The sequence below is a fragment of the Mauremys reevesii genome, linkage group 15 (assembly GCF_016161935.1).
Source record: "Mauremys reevesii isolate NIE-2019 linkage group 15, ASM1616193v1, whole genome shotgun sequence".
NCBI lineage: Eukaryota > Metazoa > Chordata > Testudines > Geoemydidae > Mauremys > Mauremys reevesii.
This window is the reverse complement of record NC_052637.1, coordinates 18,200,933-18,220,969: the sequence shown is the minus strand read 5'-3', so window position 1 is coordinate 18,220,969 and position 20,037 is coordinate 18,200,933. Positions and strand designations below refer to the sequence as shown.

Here is a 20,037-nt window from a genome sequence, read left to right as displayed (position 1 = left end):
AAAAGCTCAGTTGTATTCTAATATGCAGCAAGGGGCAAATTTGATGAGAAAGTATCTGAAACAGAATAACATAGACCGAGCTTTAGGCAGTAGTGATTGTCCCAGTGCAGAAGAAACTGAGGAGTGACGCATAAATGATGGAAGTCCTATTACTAAGGAATTAGCAGATATACCTGAAGATAAGGAATGGAAATGTGAGGAAAGTGATGGAGAATTGTCTAGTTTTCCTGGCGGCATAAAGGAGAGTGATGATAAAGAAGAATGGCTCCCATGAAAAGAAGAGTAACAACAAAGAAAAATCTGGTTTACATGAAAAGGAGAGAAACCATAAAGAAGAACCAGCCTCACATGATGACAGAAACAGCAGTGAAAAAAAATTACAAACTACAAATCGATACATCAGATCCTGCTTCATGGCTGGCAATCCTAAACTCTGCTGATATTGATCATACAATTTTGAACAGGCTAGACAAGATTGAGGATATGACATTTCTAGTAAATGAGCAGAAGTCTCATGTCTCTAAGTCACACTGCAAAAGAGTGCTCAAGAATGGTGATAAACTGGATCAGCGTTGGCTAGTTTACTCAAAATCAACTGACTAAGTGTTCTGTTTTTGTTGCAAAATGTTTGACAAAAATGCCAAATTGTTGCTTGTACTTTCTGGGTACAATTACTGGCATGACTTGGCTGATGCTCTGAATCAACATGAAAAGTCACCTGGCCATTTTACAGCCTACACCAAATGGATGGAGGTCAAGTCCAAGCTCAAGCTGAATAAATGCATAGATGCAGAAAACCAGTGCATTATTAATGAAGAAATGCAGCACTGGAGGAACGTGTTTGATCTCAATTACCCTCCTCCTTGCCTTTCCGTGGCTCGTCGTATAAGTTGCTCACTGAATATAACAGTAATTTCCTTGGTTTGGTGAAACTCCTTGGGAAATATGACAATGTCACGCATGAGCACTGATGTCAAGGAATTCAACACAAGGTGCAAAAACTAGCAAACCAGATCACTGACTTCCAATTTTGGGCCATCACTGCTGCCAAAGAAATTTCTTAAGACTTAGGAGTTGAGCCTGTCTTCCTTCTGCATCCCAGGGCTTCAGTCTGGGGTATCTCGAAACTCTGTCTAACCGGCAACCCCATCATTTGGCCAGATTGGATTAGGACTGGGATTTTGACCATCAGTCAATGTATTCAAAATGACACCTTCCTCCCTTTTACAATCTTAAAAGAAAGGTTCTATCGGGAGTCTAACAAAGAGTGGCAATACATCCAACTTAAACATGGCATCTCCCATTGGTATGGCCCTGATACCTTTGCTACCCCGACTCACTTCAGTTGCCTTCTTTTCTTCCCAATATTACCCAAATTGCCAACATCTATGGCAACACTTTATGCACACTTGGCCAGCAAATTTAAATTAAACACAGATATTCTAAAAAATAAATGGGAGGAGGAATAGACCAATTATTCTCTGCTAACCAATGGAAACAAATTTTAGCCAGCGCTCTGAACTGCTTCTTGGACCTCTGTTTAAGATTAATCCAGCAGAAAATGATATGGAAGATGCATTGGATCCCTCTCTGACTGTTCAAAAGAGGTGCCACTAAGTCCGACAAATGTTAGTGCTCTCATTCAGCATGTGCTAATGTAACCCATATGCTCTGGGAATGCTCCTATATGTTTTGGGCAGAACTTAACTGCAGAGTTATTTTTTCTCTATAAAATACAATTGTGTTACAAGCTAAACACGTAATTTTAAACCTAATGGATTTTAATTGGAAGCTGAATAAATCTGAAAAAACTTTGGCTAAGCAGAGCACTAATAATTACTAAAAGACTCTAGCCTGCTTCTTGCTTGCTTATATATACCTGCCCCTGGAGATTTCTACTACATGCATCCGACGAAGTGGGTATTCACCCACGAAAGCTCATGCTCCAAAACGTCTGTTAGTCTACAAGACTCTTTGCTGCTTTTACAGATCCAGACTAACACGGCTACCCCTCTGATACTACTAAAAGACTAATACTGCAAATATGGAAATCCCAAAAGCAACCAACAATTGAAAACTGGAGCATAGACATTGTAAGCTTGGCCACCATGGAAAGAATTGTACTCTGGAACAGAAATACCCCAGAGGAATTCTCAGAGCTATGGGATGCTAAGTATCCGAATGATTCTATAAAATGCAAGCCCCTTGCCCCCTTGCTCCTGCTTCCTCTCTACTCTCTTCCTTCCCTCCCAATATTTACCCTTCTTCTCTGAACTTTGCTTTTATTCTTTATCTTAACTTCATAGTTTTTCTTTAATAAGTTGGATTTTTATAAACAGATTTTGTAAATTGTATAATTCACATTTATTTATATTGTAACTATTCATATTACATGCATAATTTAATGTTTCAAGTATAGCTAAGGTTTGGTAGCAAATGGTTAATATATGATGAGAACTTTATGTGTAGTTTGTTATGTGTTATATAAAATATATAATTTTATGTATATAAAATCAAAACAAAACAAAACCAACAGAAAAAGGATCATCACCACATGGAGCTCAGCAGCACAGCCACTCTATCCAGGTGGACTGATCTACTGAGCAACAACACACTGCCCTTCCCAATCTCTGTGTGATAGGACTGCAGAACACAGAGCCTGGATGTCATTTTGTTGTCTGGCCACTGTGACAGGTTCTTCCCCCTTACCCCCCACCACCCCGGGTGCCACATGGAACTGGGTTACCACTGAGCCCGCTTGACTCACCAGCCTGGGTTCCTGTGAGTACATGATTATGTTAATTTCAAAACAAAATAAAACAAAGAAAAACACTTCATGTACTCTATGACGTTAACACCACCAGGGAAAGAAAACACAGGTGTCAATAGTCTGAAAAATTGGCTCTCTCTATGAAAAGTTATTTCCTGGACAGCACTGTGAGCTTGTGGTGCATACAACTATGTAAATATCATGAATTTGTTTTCTCTGTGTTCCATATTTAAATCCTGGTCCAATTCCTAAAGCTATGGAAAGACTGACACTTCTAGTAATCATCACTGACTTGGGAACAATGTGCAGTGCTATTCGCCACCTACTTGGGATTACAGCATGGCGAAATTTTTTTTTGAAAAATATGCCATTTCAGTTCACATGACACTATTTGCAGATTTCACACAAATAGTTCTGCTCATGCACAAAAAGGCCAGAGGAATTCATACTACCCCCACCCCATCCCCATTTTGCCCAGCGGCTATGGCACTCACCTGGTGTGTGAGGCACCCAAGCTTGTATCTCAGGAATAGTCCCAACGTGGAATTTTTAGATTCACTGAAAATTCCAGAAAAGACCGACTAGTTGGATCCAAACTGATTTTTGTTCTGAACTGCCACTGAACCAAAAACAGATTCTTCAACACTGCTGTTATCTTCAGCCAAATGGAGGCACTTGAAAATTTGAGTCTCCTGCTGCCAACCCTTGCAGCTCTGTAGAACTGTGGGTGGTTCTTTAAGGATTCCTCTCCTCTCATACTAATTGACTGGAATTACTGTAACATGGCTGCTACTCTAGCTTTGTATACCTGCTATGTAAGTGATTTCTCAGAGTATCTTTAAGATACTCAGAATTCAGAGTAGAATTAACTGTCCATGGAGAAAGCACATTCCTTTGTTTAGGATGGGTCAGTCCTGTTTGACTGGAAACCCATTTTAAGAATGTGCCCCAGGTGTAAAAAAAAAAAATCCTGCCATTGAAGAATTCAACCAAGAGATCCTAAGTGAGGGTTAATTATACTCAGAAATCATGACTCTCGTGATCAATTCATGAGAGTTGGCATTTCTGCTCTGCCCAGTCTGGATTGCTCCAGAAAACACCCAGAAAACGTATTTCGGTTTTAAAGGTTCCAACACCACAAACAAAGAAGGAAAAGGAATAATTTGTGGCATAGACAGAGAAAATGTAACTAAGGGCAGGTCTACACTAAGGGCGGGGGTCGAACTAGGGTACGCAAGTTCAGCTACGTGAATAGCGTAGCTGAATTCGAAGTACCCTAGTTCGAACTACTCACCTGTCCAGACGCCACGGAATCGAAGTCCGCGGCTCCAAGGTCGACTCCGCCACCGCCGTTTGCAGTGGTGGAGTACCAGAGTCGACCGCGACGCTTCCGGAGTTCGAAATATCGCGTCCAGATTAGACGCGATAGTTCGAACTCTGAGAAGTCGAACTCACCGCGTCGACCCGGCTGGTAAGTGTAGACTAGCCCTAACTCCACACATCTTTTGTCTGAGGGAGTCAGCGTAGCTTGCCCAGACTAAATAAGACAGAGCAGCCAGGGTGACACAGAGGAGAGGGAAGTGTTTGTTTTGGAGGTGATTAGCCATTTACAAATCTAACCGCATTACTCCTCTGTACAAGCTAGAGGGTCCTGTTCAATTCCGCAGAGATGGGTAAATCTCCCGTGTTAAAGGACAGGTTTGCCCCCTCCCAGGCCGTCAGAGTCTAAGAAGAGACAGGATACACCTACTCTGCAAATGAAGACCCGTGTCAGCAAGTCTTAGCGCTCAGGTCAACTGACTTGGGCTCATGGGGCTCTACTTTGGGGCTAAAATAACAATATCATGGTTCAGGTTTGCGCTGAAGCCCGGGCTCTGAAACCTGATGTGAGAGGACAGTCTCAGATCTCAGGCTCCAGCCCAAGCCGGAATTTCTAAATTATTATTTTTAGCCCTGCAGCCTGCTTTGACAACCCCACTAGGCCCCTAGCTGCATCTTCAGGTACCCAATACCTTTGAAAATCCAGCCCTAAGTCATTTTTTAAAAGATGCTTTTGAAAAACTCCCATGTCTACACTTATAAACATGGGTGGGGGGGAAACTTCTCCCTTGGGGAGGATAGCCCCCGTCTCACCTCTTCTGGCCAGGGCCGCACCCCTTCTATCCATGCCCCCACCCCATTCCACCCCTCCCCTGCCCCTGTTCCAACCCCACCCCACCTCTTCCCCTGATGCTCTGCTCCTTGCTCTCTCCTTCCCTCCCAACTCCCCTCTCCGCTGCGGCTTTAAGACCAGAAAAGTTCTGTGCCTTGACTGGGGACTGTGGCAGGGAGCGAGAGCTCCTCCAGCCCTGGGGCCTTGGTGGGGGAAACATTTTTCAGGGGCCCAAATTGGCCAGGGCCCCTGGGATAATCTGACACTACCTGCCCCCTGCCCTGGCAGCTCAAAGTTCGGGGAGGCTTAACCTCCCCCAGCCTTCATTACTCACCACAGATGCTTACAGCAGTACAGCTGCACCGATACAGCTGTGCCGTGAGAGTGCTCATGTAGCCATGTTATGCCGATGGGAGAGAACTCACCCGTCAACATAATAAAACCAGCTCACTGAGCAGCAGTAGCTATGGTGGTGGGACAGCATCTCCCGCTGACATAGCGCTATGCACATGACCACTGATGCTGGTAAAACTTATGTAATTAATTATGATTGTATGGGGCTAGGAATGGTATCACTACATGGCAAGGTCTGACAGTCAGTGCTAAATATCTGAACAGACCCATTTTTAATGTTAATTCCTAAAGGCATTAATAGATTTACTTGTAAATTCTCAGGTGATGTGTTCTGTACTCTCAGGGTAAGTGCTGTAATTTTTGGGGAGAAAATCTGCACTTTTCTCACTGAATGGAAGTTGAATACCTGCTTTAAGTGGAAGGCCTTAGACATGAAGTTGCTCCTGACATCTTCAAAATCATCATTATTATTATTACTGTTATTACTTTTAATATTTAGACTGTAAGCTCTTTCCCTTAGGAGCTGTCTCTCATGATGTGTATTTACAGCACCTAGATCCCCACCAGAGAAGCAGCAGGGAGTTGTAGAGCTTGTGAGTGATGGAGAGATGTGTGTGTGTCTGTTTCTCATCTCTTCCTCCAAAGGAATCTGTTTAGAAACAGCAGGTCCCTGGTGGAGAAGTTTATCTAGGGAACACACACAGACCAGGAGAGGAGAAGGCAGTGGGGCCCGAAAGCTGAGCACAGAGCTGAGCTGGGCATTCAGAGGCAGCCTGAGAATTTCAGAGCAGGCCTGAAAAAATAATCTATTTTCATTCCCACCATGTACTCAGTTCCTGTCCACTGTGATCACCTGACTCTGCACAGGGCTGGCCCACTGATTGTGGGGAGGGTCAGTGAGAGAATCATTAGACAAACTTTACTGATGTATTTTCCCTGCATGTAGCTTTATCTTTATCCTCCTTTCCCAGGCTCCTAATGCAGAGAAGAAGGCTAGTCTGGTGGTTTAGCTGTTCATTTGGAAGACCCAGGTTCAATTCCCTGCTCTGTGACAGTCTTCCTGTGTGACTTCAGGCAAGTAATTTATGTGCTCTGTGCTGTATGTTCCGCTCTCTGAAATGGGGTAACAGCACTTCCCCACCTCACAGAAGTGTTGTGAGGCTAAACACAGTGTACACCCACCCCCAGTAGATATAGTGACTCACAGACCATCTTCTCTCTGCAGGGCCCACCTCCCCTCTCCTCAACATCCCTGGGACAACCACAGCAATTGCTCACTTGGGGAAGGAATCCTAAGGCTATTTGAATGCAACACAGGAGCTGAAAACAAAGGGGAGGAGCCAGACAGCTCTCTGCAGGTCACAGTTTGAGGAATGCATTACAGCCATGACCAGGTTCCCTTCACATGACAGGCATGTTCTCTTTTGTGGGACCACAGAGTCATACAAGTCTTGGGGCTCCTGGAAACTGCCCTGCCCCCTTCAGAGACAGGCAAGCTGTGAACCCCCATTTTCCAGTCCTTGCAGGGCTGTCATGGTCCCTCAGAGGGAGAGAGACAGAGACAAGCAGGAGAGACACGATGGGACAGAGACAGCAGCTTCTCTGGTCTGTTCACTTTGCATTTAAACGTCTCTGCAGGAACGTGGGGCCAAAGAGACTAGGATATCAGAGGCTGGAGCAGCTCATTTCATGAGACTGGGAGCCATGTGCCACCGGGTGCCTCAGGAATAGAGAGTGAGCTGGGAACCTACACCCCAGACCCAGAAGAAAGGGCGGAGTCTCTCCCCCGTGAATGAGATTGATGGGAAAGTGAAGATCGGGTCCTCGCTATCAGCACTGAAAAATGCCACCTGCCCCTGTTCACAGTCCAGAGACACCTGGATCCTGCTGGGGATGCTGCTCAGAGACAGGGGGGTTGAAGGTGAGGTGAGAGCCTGGAACCGGAACCCCCACCTCTGCACAGCCCAGATCCCCCCATCAGGGGCGGGACTGAGCTCCTCCTTTCTCTTCACAGACTCTCTGGCCACCCCCACAGCCCAGGCTGTCCCATCCCCAACCTCCACCTCCCAGCAATGTCTCCCTGAGGTGAATCCCTCACAGCCCAGCACACAAGGAGACAAATCAAATCTCTGGGGATGTTCAGGGTGGTTCAGCCGTATGACGCCCCAGGTCAAAATTTTCCGATCCACAGACAGGAGAAGCCGGGGATGAGCTGTGTCTGGATCCAGAGTCACACTCACTGGGGAGAGAAGCAGAGCACTTCAGGAAGAGCACAGTCCCCGCAGGAAAGCCCAGCCCCAAGGGAAGTTTCTGGAGGGAAAGCCCCTCAAACCAGGGGAAGGGGAAAAGGTGCGACAGTTCTGAGTGGCCTCTCTACTCCATTTTCCTCAATAAATATGAAAAAGGAACCTGGGGTGGGATTTTCAGGAATACCTGAGGGAGTTAGGGGCACAAGGCCCATTGGGACTTGACTTGTGCTACCAACTCCCTTAGATGCCCCTGACAATCCCACCCAGAAATGTCCATGAGCAGTGCCGGGGCAGAGTAAAGGGTGTTTGGGGGCCTGTCGGTGAGACTTTTTCTGTGTATTGGCTGTGTGTGAACTGGCTGCTCAGGCTGATGTCAGGATTTTGGGGGTAAAATAAAGCCTGGCCCCCATTAAACTCAATGAGGTATTTCTGTGCCTGTCACACGACAGCTTTGGACAACACCTCATCAGTTCCAGATGGGCCTGGTTGAGGCACAAACAGGAAGAACCCTGCTGACTTTGGGGACAATCAGAAAACTGGAAAAGTCCAATTTCCACTAAAGTCAGGCCCACAGAGGCCCAGCGTGATGTGGGCAGAGGGATCTCTGGCTCCCCCTGCTGCCAGCTAAATGTATGACAGCTGCTAGGGAGGTCTCACACTGCATTGCTTATGTAGGCTGAGCTGTATGCCCAGCTGGGCCCCTTTCCCCGAGTACAACCCATTCCCACAGGGCGGTCCCTTGCCCTCACTGTACCCAGCTCCCCAAGCAAGGCCTCCTGCCTGCCCAGTCCAGCCAGTGCCCTCATCACCCCCAAGCTGGTACCCTCACCTTCATCTGGTCTCAAATTTCCAGCCATGCCCCTCAGTCCCACTCTGACCAGCCACCCCAGCCATGCCCCTAACTTGCCAGTCCAGTCAACCCTCCCCACCCTCCATAGGTGGGTCTCACCTCACACTGTCCAGGCCCTCTAGCTGGAGTCTCCATTCCAGGACCGCCCAGAAGGGGGGGACAAGTGGGGCAATTTGCCCAGGCCCTGGGCCCCGCAGGGGCCCCCATGAGAGTTTTTTAGGGACCCTGGAGCAGGGTCCTTCACTCGCTCCGGGCCCCTGGTGCTTCTTCCGCTCCAGGTCTTTGGCGGCAATTCAGCGGTGGAGGGTCCTTCCGCTCCGGGACCCGCCGCCGAAGTGCCGGGTCATCGGTGGCAATTCAGTGGTGGGGGTCCCGCTGCCAAAGACCCCAGGCCCCCTGAATCCTCTGGGCGGCCCTGCTTCATTCCCTCCCCGCGCTGGCCAGACCCCACTAGCTGGGCCCCTAACTTCCTCTGCGCCCCAGCCACATCCTCCTAGCCATCCTGGCTAGCCCCAATGGCCAAGCCTCTATTTGAACAGAAAAACTGGATAACAGACAGAGCTCGGCCTACATGAGCAAATGTGCGACGAACGTGTGACAAACTAGTGATGTAATCTTAGCTTGCGATTTCCTTAGAATCTAATCATTTTTATACTGTTTTAGTGTGCTGTGTAATTTTCTCTCTTTCTTTCTTTCTTTCTTTCACAAGTAAACAAAGATATTATTTTGGGGAAGTGTCCTTCCTTCTAATTTAGTAATAAATAAACAAACAACAACAATAATAGCAACTCCACCTGGAAACGTACCCTTGCCATCTGATCCCATGGATTTCCCCTTTCCTGTCTTCAATTCCAATGGCAGAACTTCTAGTGGAAAGAACAGGGGAAAGAGACAAGACTTCATGCTATCATGTTTATGGGGTGTCACTGCTCTTTGTTAACATAACTGCATTTTAGTTATGACAGAGAAACCGATAGAGCCAAACATAAAGATAGACAAAGCAGTGAAGAAAGAGCCACACCCATTTTTCCAGTGTGGCTAGGTTAAAACTGATCAGAAACTTTGCCTTTTCCCTCTGATGGCAGTGTAACCCAGTAGTCAGTGTGTTTTGTCTCTGTATGTGCCCAATCCACAGAAAATGCAAGTCTGTGACCACCCCAGCGAGTTCCTTAGTTCAAGATGTAGCGATTCCTGTGCTCAGCTGAGGGTGCTTGGTTTGATCCCCAGGGTTGGCCACAATAGTGGCTTTCACGTAAGAAGGGACTTATCTGGGTTTGAAGCATTGGGGACCTCAGCTGTTTGAGATGAGCTTTGTCTGTTGAGCAGAAGTATATTACCCACTGGTAAATGTGGTGTGTCCCACCTCTGATCTACAGGGGATGTGAGTTTGTTACAAAACTCAGGTAGGAAGCTTGGCTCCACAGATAAAGTTCTCGACACTCATGATTTTAGCTCTGGAGCCCTAGTTCAATCCATGCTGTGTTGGCCAAGCTAGCAACTGTCACAACAGCATGTCAGTGCACTTTACTGTCACTCAGCAAGTTACACCACCATCCAAAGAGACAGCATCTCAATTTTTAAAGACAGGGAAAGTGAGGCTCACAGAGATTAAGGACTAGATTTTTTTTCTTCAAACATGGCTGCTTCTTTATGGTGTAGAAAGGACTGATATTTTCTTTTATAAATTCCCTCAATTATTACATCTCACTCTTGTCCCCACTGTGGAACAGAATTATCCCTAGAACTGAGCAGAGAGTAGTTTTCCCATCTTTCAAATATTTTAGAGAGTTCAAAACTTTTCTCCATCTCAAATTGGGACAAAAAATTGAAGTCTTAAAAATATTTGGTAACTCAAAACAGGGGAAAAAAAATCAGTTCAGGCGAATCAAAATGTTTCATTTTGAAAGTTCCCAAACAATTCCTTTTTAATTTTCACCGTTTTTCTAACTTTTTTTTAGTCTAAATCAGCTGAAATTATACAACAAAAGGTCACTTCAAATTTTCCTTTAAAAAATGTCAACATGAAACATTTTGACAACTATGATACTTATTTTTTCCACAATTTTATTTGAATGGTCACCCCATCTCAAAAAAGATATATTGGAATTGGAAAAGCTTCAGAAAAGGGCAACAAAAATTATTAGGGGTATGGAACGGCTTTTGTAAGAGGAGAGATTAAGAAGATTGGGACTTTTCAACTTGGAAAAGAGATGGCTAAGGGGAGATATGACAGGGGTCTATAAAATCATGACTGGTGTAGAGAAAGCAGATAAGGAAGTTTTGTTAACTACTTCTCATAACACAAGAGCTAGGTGTCACCAAATGAAATGAATAGGCAGCAGGTTTAAAACAAATAAAAGGAAGTATTTCTTCACACAACGCACAGTCAACCTATGGAACTCCTTTCCAGAGGATGTTGTGAAGGCCAAGACCATAACAGGGTTCAAAAAAGAACTAGATAAATTCATGGAGGATAGGTCCATCAATGGCTATTAGCCAGGATGGGCAGGAATGGTGCCCCTAGCCTCTGTTTGCCAGAAGCTGGGAATGAGCGACAGGGGATGGATCACTTGATGATTACCTGTTCTGTTCATTCCCTCTGGGACACCTGGCACTAGCCACTGTCAGTAGACAGGATACTGGGTTAAATGGACCTTTGATCTGACCCAGTAGGGCCATTCTTATGTTCTTGAATTGGGACATTTTTTGAAACTGATTCCCAAGCAGTTATAATTATCCCCATTTTAAAGATCGGAAAACTGAGACACAAAGCACGACACATTTTTCAATTTAAAGTTAGGAGATTAGCCTTTAAACACAGGGATATTGACAGATACGTTCACTCCCCAATACCCATTACCACTGTGGAAGGAACCAGGATTTGCCCCAGTTAGTTTGAAATTAGCTTCTGTCTGTTACTATTTCCCAAGGAGTGAGCAGTGGATTCACAGCCCTTTGGACCAGCCCAGAGTGGGGCCTGCAGGCCCTGGGGAACACAGGGCTGTTTGGGAGCAGTGGGAAACCCGTCTGTGGAAGGATTCTCCTTCCCACCGGGGCCCATTTACACTGTATTGTAAATAGGGAAGAAAGCCTAGCTCTGGCCGGATGAGAACTGCCCTTGTGCAGGAACCGGCTAAGACAATCACACAGCCCAGCAGAAGGGGCAGGCCCAGGCCAAAGGGGACTTTGCTGCACTGATTCTGGGCAGCGCTGTTACCTATAGGCAGCTCCACTTGGGGCTGCACTTTAGACAGACCCCAGCCCATTAGGGATTCTCTTAGCCCTGATCCAGGAGGCACAGCAACCTCAGCCTGTAGTTTTGAACTGCAGGAGAAGGGCTGTTCGTCCCTCTCTGAAGAATGTGGCTGAGTAACTAATTTGGGATTATTCTGCTGGCTGCTGTGAAGTGGCGGCTGTTTCCTCCTACAGTCACAGAGACTCCTCTCAATATTCCCTCCTAGTTCCCTTCTCGGTACCTTTCAGTTTGTTCAGAGTCAACTTTACAGCAATGTTTTTCTGACAGAAATGGCTGAGGCTCCTTTCCAGCTCAGAAGAAGCCTCCAGCAGCTGCTGGAACTTCCCCTCCTCAGACCTAGAGAGAAAAGAAAAAATTTTTGTGTGTGTGATTTTATTACTACACGCTAGTTACAGCAGCTGGCCTGAGGACCTGGAGTCTGAGGACCTGTCTATGTGGGGAATTTTCTAGAAGTATATGTGTATGGTTCTATCACTGGAGCTCTGCCAGAAAACCCCCTGGGTTGACAAACTTATCCAGCCTCTGAGCAGGCACAGCCCAGGCAATGGCAGCACAAGCTTTCTACATAGTGGCCACTGATGTGCTTCAGCACTGACCTGGAGACAAGCTCTAGGGATGAGAGGGGAGTTGTCTCCCTGGCTAGTTCAGTCCTTGGCTTTCATCTTCTGTGAGCCAGGATATTCCCATGTTCTTGTATTTATTGCATGGTGGGCATCTGCCCAATAGGAACTGGTCTGAGAGCCCCAATCACCCATTCCTGAAATGATTTCACCTGTGTCACCAAACCATAAATTAGATGGCAAATGTTCTGATCACTGCTGACCTGTGCAAAAGAGTAGCCAGTGACTGTGAAAGGTAATGAAAGACCCGTATTCCATCCCCAGACTCCTGAGGCAGCCAGTCCCCCAGAGATGGACATTACCATGTTTAGGGTAATAACCCTTCTCCTAGGACTCCAGTCCTGTATAAAAGAGTAACACCCTGGGGTTAAGGGTCAACACAGGGAGATTGGTCTCTGCAGTGTGACCCTGCCACACACATGGTGCTGTTGTGCCCTGAGGAGATGTGCTAATAAGGTTCCCGAGCCCCTTTCCAATGCCAAGAAGCGTGAGGGGGAGTGAGAAGGAGCCACGTACCTGCTCATGGTGCTCCTGATGTCCTAGAGGAGAGAGAGAGAAAAAAGGGAACTCAGTCCCACATGCCCCACACTGGGCATTCCTCCTGCTCTGGAGGGGACTCACTGTACCATTACCACTTCCGTTCCAGAGGGAGTTTTTAGGAGAAAGTTTGCTGTTTTAAACAAATTGATACATTTATTTTCCAAGGCTCATGATTCAGGAACCTTCCCTCCCTGTGTAGGGATCTGAGAGGGGTTTATAATGTCCCTCACCTGCAGGAACTCACTGGCTGGCTGCCGGCACTTCCCCTCCAGCTCACTGATCTGCTCACTGAGACGGGAAATCTCCTTGGAGAGTTTGGTGACATTTTCATCCTGCAGTTTCACAATCTCCTGGTCCAGCTCTGCCAGTCGGGCCAGCAGGAGTCGCTCTTGTTCTCTCAGGAACTGATGCAGCTGCTCAAACTCAGACATAATCTTCTGCCTCTCAGCTTCTGTCTGTTTCTGTAATAGACAAAAAGAAACAGAGAGAGGCTGGTCAGGGTCATAGAGAGGAGTCATGGGTCAGGTCATAAAGCCCTGGGCGTGAGGGAAGGAGCATTTCACTGCAACTCCTGAGAATTCAACACCTGACACTTGAATGTGCCCTGTGGTCACAAGGGAGAAGATTTTCCCACAGGTTCCAGTTTGGACCCTATCTCCCTTCGAAGGGAGGTTTTTGTGTCTCACATGAGGAGGAATTTCTGTGCCCATTGCCTTCTGGAGATCCAGGTACTGGGCAGCAAGGAGTGGGGTTCAGCCAATACTGACAGGGACTTTGGAGAGAGGCCAGGGGAGAACGAAAAACCAATAGAACAAACAGATGAAAAACCAGCAATATTGTAAGTATGAAGACAGGATCCTCATTGTTTTTACAAACCATATTGAGACACAGAGAGAGAGAGAGAGAGAGAGAGAGAAAGACTCCACCAAACACACAGAAACTGATTCCCCCTCTTCACCCCACCCCACACAGACAGAGAAAAACCCACAAAGAACAGACAGCTACTCTACATTTCTCTTACCTTTCTCTCTGCTGCAACTGGGGGGTGGACAGCAGGGGCAGGTGCTTGGTCCTCACTCCACTCTCTGGCCCCTCTGGGGCTGTGTGGGTCCCAGGCCAATATGCCCTTTCAGGGTGGTGAGCCCCAAAACTTCCACACAGCCTCCCGGGGATCCCTTATCCCTGCATCCCAAGGTGTGGTGGAGCACACTGCACCCAAAGCCCTGGGGATGCACTTCACTGCTCTGCAGCGTGTGTGTGTGTGTGTGTGTGTGTGTGTGTGTGTGTGTGTGTGTGTGTGTGTGTGTGTGTCTGTGTCTGTGTCTGTGTCTGTGTCTGTCTGTCTATCCCTTGGCCTACACTGCTGGACAGACATACCCTCTGGGGTTATGCCAGCGTAGCTACGGTACTGTAGTATACTTTCAGCTCAGGTTGACATTCCAGTGGACAGGGCACTGGACAGGGAGTCAGAAGACCTGGGTTCTGTTCCTATCTCTGCTCCTTGGTGACCTTGGCAAGTCACTTACCCACCTTGTGCCAAAATGAGGATTATGATATTGACCTCCTTTGTAAAGAGCTTAAGAACATAAAAATGGCCATACTGGGTCAGACCAAGGGTCCATCTTGCCCAGTATCCTGTCTTCTGACAGTGGCCAGTGCCTCAGAGGGAATGAACAGATCATATAATAGAATATCAGGGTTGGAAGAGACCTCAGGAGGTCCTTTAGTCCAACCCCCTGCTCAAAGCAGGACCAATCCCCAACTAAATCATCCGAACCAGGGCTTTGTCAAGCCTGACCTTAAAAACCTCTAAGAAAGGAGATTCCACCACCTCCCTAGGTAACCCATTCCAGTGCTTCACCACCCTCCTACTGAAAAAGTTTTTCCTAATATCCAACTTAAACCTCCCCCACTGCAACTTGAGACCACTACTCCTTGTTCTGTCATCTGGTACCACTGAGAACAGTCTAGATCCATCCTTTTTGGAACTCCCTAATCATCAAATGATCCATCCCGTTGCTCATTCCCAGCTTCTGGCAAACAGAGGCTAGGGACAGCATTCCTGCCCATCCTGGCTAATAGCCATTGATGGAACTATCCTCCATGGATTTATCTAGTTCTTTTTTGAACCCTGTTATGGTCTTGGCCTTCACAACATCCTCTGGAAAGGAGTTCCATAGGTTGACTGTGCGTTGTGTGAAGAAATACTTCCTTTTATTTGTTTTAAACCTGCTGCCTATTCATTTCATTTGGTGACACCTAGCTCTTGTGTTATGAGAAGTAGTTAACAAAACTTCCTTATCTGCTTTCTCTACACCAGTCATGATTTTATAGACCCCTGTCATATCTCCCCTTAGCCATCTCTTTTCCAAGTTGAAAAGTCCCAATCTTCTTAATCTCTCCTCTTACAGAAGCAGTTCCATACCCCTAATAATTTTTGTTGCCCTTTTCTGAAGCTTTTCCAATTCCAATATATCTTTTTTGAGATGGGGTGTCCACATCTGCACACAGTATTCAAGATTTGGGCATACCATGGATTTATGATATTTGATACATGATATTTTCTATCCTATTATCTATCCCTTTCTTAATAATTCCCAGCATCTGTTCGCTTTTTTGACTGCCGATGCACATTGAGTGGATGTTTTCAGAGAACTATCCACAATGACTCCAAGATCTCTTTTTTGTGTGGTAACAGTTAATTTAGACCCCATCATTTTATATGTATAGTTGGTATTATGCTTTCCAATGTGCATTACTTTGAATTTATCAACATTAACTTTCATCTGTCATTTTGTTGCCCAGTCACAGAGTTTTGAGAGATCCTTTTGTAGCTCTTCACAGTCTGCCTGGGTCTTGACTATCTTTAGTAATTTTGTATCATCTGCAAATTTTGCCACCTCACTGTTTATCCCTTTTTCCAGATCATTTATGAATATGTTGAATAGGACTGGGCCCAGTACAGACCCCTGGGGGAGCTATTGATGAAAAATGCTATATAAGACCTAGGTATTATCTATTAATATTGGGGTGCATCTCCCCTGCTGCACTGTGGTCTCCCCTCTGGCATCCAATCTCTCATACAAGCCAGTATTTCTGAATCAAACCTTTTCTGAACTTTCTCCAAGAGAAGTTTTGATATTTTGATGTTTTGTCCTGGATCCAGATGAAAATAAATATTGAAATATCAGAATTTCCCATGGAATGGAAATTCAATTTTTCAGTCAGATCCATTAATAACTATTGGCACCTACCAGATGTTCCCAGCTTCTCTGTGTATCCATCATTTGAATTTCCTGTAGTTTTTCTCTCTCTTTCTTCAGAGACATCAAATAGGTTTCAATTTTTTTCTGAGTAGAAAAAAAAGTTGTAATTATTTGAGAGTTTATTTATTTACTGTGGGAGGGTGGATTTTAGGAACAAAATCTATGTGCATTGTCATACTGGAGAGGGGTGGTAGCTGCCTATAAGTGTGTTTTGATCTATGGGTATTTGTAGAGTTTTTTGAAGTTTATGGCTGTGCTAGCCCACTTTCATTCATGCTAAATGAGGGAGCAGTTCAGTGTCCATTTGTTTAGTGATAGCTGAAAAAACAGATGCTACCACCCAAGTCATGGGCCAACACAGCGAGGCTGGAGTAGAATTTTACCCACATGGACTGAGGGGTTTCCCTGGGACTGACTGCAACCACAGAGGCTGTGGATTGATTGGATGGCAGCTGTGTCAGTCTGTGTGTAGCGGGGGGGAGGGGGTACAGGAGAAAAGTAGCCAGAATAGCCAAAGAAACACAGACAGTGGCCCAGAGCGGAAGACAAAAGAGGGAGTTTGTTTTGGGCAGAGTGCTGGCTGGAAAAACAGGCTTGGACTTGTGAGCAAGGAAACTGCCTTCTGTTGTCTGTTTCTGGTGTATTCAGGGAAACAGAACTTTGTGTACATTTTTTTAAAAATAAACATGATTGCACCCATCTAATACTCCATTATCAATTTCTCCTCCTAATGGAAACGGCCCTAAATTTTGTCTAGTAGCTCAGGCCAAAAGGGATGACATTTTAAACAATCGTTGATCAGATAGACATTGAATGGAACCAAGTTCCTTTTCCATTACCTATTGGCATTACTGTAACCATCAGAATACAATAGAGCAAGATGGATACATTGGAGAAAGGTCTGATGTGTGAATTAGAGCTGGGTGACATTTTTTTCAGTAAATAATTTATTCATTGAAAAATTCAGTTTGGGGCCAACTGAAACTGTGAATTTGGGCCACATTTGGCGAACAGTTTGGGCGGGAGGGGGAGGAGGAAAAATACAGAAAGTCAAAATGTTTCAATATAACATTTTCAAAACAAATGTTACAACTTTTTCATTTTAAAATGATGTGTCAGTTTTAAATTTAGTTAGATTTAACTTTTTTTTTTTTTTTACAAAGGGGGGAAGAAAAGGGGAAAGAGCGCTCAAAATTAATTGAAACATTTAGTTTCAGGTTGAACAAAGTATTTCATTTCAGATTAAAGAAAATATTTTGTTTGACCCAAAATGATTTGTTTTCCCAGTTTTCATTTTGGTTAAGGGAAAAATGCTGTTGTGTGTCAATCTGAAACTATTACTTCTTCCGGTTTCTCAGGTCAGTCACTGAACTGCAAAATCAATTATTTCCCCAGCTCTAGTGTAGCTGTCATTTAAAAGTTTCTGTTCTCCAGAAAACTTTTTTTATTTAATCTTTCATGCAGCAGTGTGTTACAGAGTTGGGAAATTCTGTTACAATAACAGCAGATAGAGAGAGAGGAATTAAGTGTTATCAGCAAATTGCAATGAAATTGAACTGTCTTTAAAATCTAGACCTGAAGAAGAGCTCTGTGGAAGCTTGTCTTTTTCACAAACATAAGTTGGTCCAGTAAAAAATATTACCTCACTCACCTCATCTCTTTAAAATCCAAAGCTGTAACTATCACACTACATGATGATGTCCTACCTTGTACTCCTGAGCAGCCTCCTCTATGGGAACCACAGCGTGAGCTCTGTGCTCCTTGGATCTGTCACACACCATGCAGATGGGGGTCTGATCCTCCTCACAGAACAGTTTCAGGGCCTCCCCATGTGTCTCACACACTCGCTCACCTTCGGCTCCTTTTGTTACCTGTAAGCTCAGCTGTTTGGCAAGTTCTACAACATTTGCCAGCTGCCTGTTGGGCCTGAAGTTTCTGTGTTGAAGGATTTCTCTGCACTGAGGGCAGGAGAAGTTTGCATTGGATCCCTGCCAGCACTGGGTGACACAGAGCCGACAGAAATTGTGCCCACAGTCTAGAATCACTGGGGCTTTAAAATACTCCAGACAGATAGGACAAGTAGCTTCCTCCTGAAGGCTTTCCACAGGGTTCTCCATAGCCATGACTCTCTGTGAGGGAGTGTAACTGGGTAGCTATGCAGCACTTTGCTGAGCTCAGTCAGGTTTCCGGCTAGCCCTGCACCAGGAAGTGGGCGGGCTCTCTCATGAATCTGACTCATGATGTCTTGCTGTGCTGGAAGGAGTCAGTTGTTAAAGCGATAGCCCAGAGCAGTGGCTCTCAACCTTTGCAGACTACTGTACCCCTTTCAGGAATCTGATTTGTTTTGAGTACCCCAAGTTTCACCTCACTTAAAAACTACTCCACTGCAAAATCAGACATAAATATACAAAAGTGTCACAGTCACTGTTACTGAAAATTTGCTTCTTTTCTCATTTTTACCATATAATTTAAAATAAATCAGTTGGAATATAAATATTGTACTTACATTTCAGTATATAGTATAATAGTATAAACAAGTCATAGTTGTATGAAATTGTAGTTTGTACTGGCTTCACTAGTCCTTTTTTTGCAGCCTGTTGTAAAACTAGGCAAATATCTAGATGAGTTGATGTCTCCCCTAGAAGACCTCTGCATACCCCCAGGGGTATGTGTATGCCTGGTTGAGAACCATTGGCTCAAGGAACACTGATGAGGAATGGAATATTTTCTGTCTAAGGATGACACTGTTATTAAGTTCATGGTAAATAAATTGGGAATGTTGTGAATATCTGTCCGTTACTTACAGAAATATAGGATGACATTGTAGTTTTCTCAAACAATTAAACAGTACAATGCTTGGAAATGCAGTTAAGGTCAAAATCCTTATTACTGTGCCCATCCTCCACCAGACTCCTGGAGCCTTGCATATAATATGAGGCAGAACTTTTGTTTAGGAAACTTTAGATATGAATTATGTTTATTATGGTAGTGCCAAAGGACCAACCAGAAATGGGGCATCCATTGTGCTAGGCACACGGACCAACACTTTCAAACTAATTTCAGGGACATTTGTGGTGTTAACTTGCTAATAAAGCCTCTCTGAATACACACACAATATAAGTTCCTTTGTTTTATTTTGCTAAATAATAATATAGAAACACAGATTTACCCTATTAATGATCGTGCTGAAGTACAGTAAATGTAGCACTCTTTCCCGTTATTAGCATCCCTTATTTGGACTAAGCTGGCAACAGTCCTGTTGCAGACACAGATTCACTTTGCTGGAAGTATACCCCTTAGTGTGTATTCTCTCTTAGTTTTGCCTCATAGCAATTCTGGCCGTGACAGGATTTTCAGCATCTGGGCAAAAATTCACACACAGCAGAGAAGTGCTAGCCAAGGCCCCCTTGCCATTTACCAACATGGGAAGGACGGGGTGGGTATATGTTAGTGAATACCCAGACTGAAAATCTATGGAATAGCAGATTCTCTCTGCTTATTTTTCACTAATTTCCATAACCTCTCAGGTCTTGATCCAGCCCAGCTATAACAGCACCGCTAGTACCTGGGAGGAGGGACTTGCAATTAAATCCCTGGTCAGTCTCAGCAGAGAGACAGAGACACAGAGGTAGAAAATCAGGGGCTATCCCAGCCAGAATGGTGTTGCTGGGGAGTGTGAGAAATGGTCCCAGCTTCCCCAGGGCTGAGCTCTGCCTCTAACGCGCTGATTCTCTGTCTCCCCAGTGAATGTGACTCTGGATCCAGACACAGCAAATCTCCATCTCATCATTTCTGCAAATCACAAAAGTGTGAGACGGGAACATGGGGACACAATCTGCCTGAGAGATTTGATCCTGTTCCCTATGTGCTGAGATATGAGGGGTTCATTTCAGGGACACATCCCCGGGAGGTGGCAGTCAGGGGCTGTGGATGTTGGTGGACCCTGGGGGCTGCCAGCAAGTCTGTGAGGAGAAATGTTG

The 20,037-nt window shown here is 45.2% G+C and overlaps 1 protein-coding gene across 2 annotated transcripts; it reads right to left on the bottom strand.

Moving 5' to 3' along the window:
• Positions 1-4,996: 4,996 nt before the first annotated feature.
• LOC120383242 (zinc finger protein RFP-like) lies at positions 4,997-18,264 on the bottom strand. Of its 2 annotated transcripts, none has more exons than XM_039501103.1 (7): positions 17,764-18,264; positions 16,046-16,141; positions 13,022-13,252; positions 12,768-12,790; positions 11,852-11,967; positions 9,170-9,241; positions 4,997-7,515 (listed from the first exon to the last, which is right to left on the bottom strand). In XM_039501103.1, the coding sequence occupies exons 1-7, from the start codon at positions 18,178-18,180 to the stop codon at positions 6,998-7,000; spliced, it is 1,473 nt and encodes a 490-aa protein (XP_039357037.1). In that variant the 5' UTR covers positions 18,181-18,264; the 3' UTR covers positions 4,997-6,997. The 2 variants fall into 2 exon arrangements, with proteins under 2 accessions (XP_039357037.1, XP_039357038.1); XM_039501104.1 differs by having other exon boundaries at positions 9,182-9,241.
• Positions 18,265-20,037: the final 1,773 nt, after the last annotated feature.

Coding starts and splice junctions, on each gene's coding strand:
- LOC120383242 (XM_039501103.1), bottom strand. CDS start 18,180: ATGGCTATGGAGAACCCTGTGGAAAGCCTTCAGGAGGAAGCTACTTGT. Junction 13,253..16,045: donor AGAGAAGCTGGGAACATCTG/GTAGGTGCCAAT, acceptor TGTCTATTACAG/AAACAGACAGAAGCTGAGAG. Junction 9,242..11,851: donor GACTCTGAACAAACTGAAAG/GTACCGAGAAGG, acceptor TCTTTCCACTAG/AAGTTCTGCCATTGGAATTG.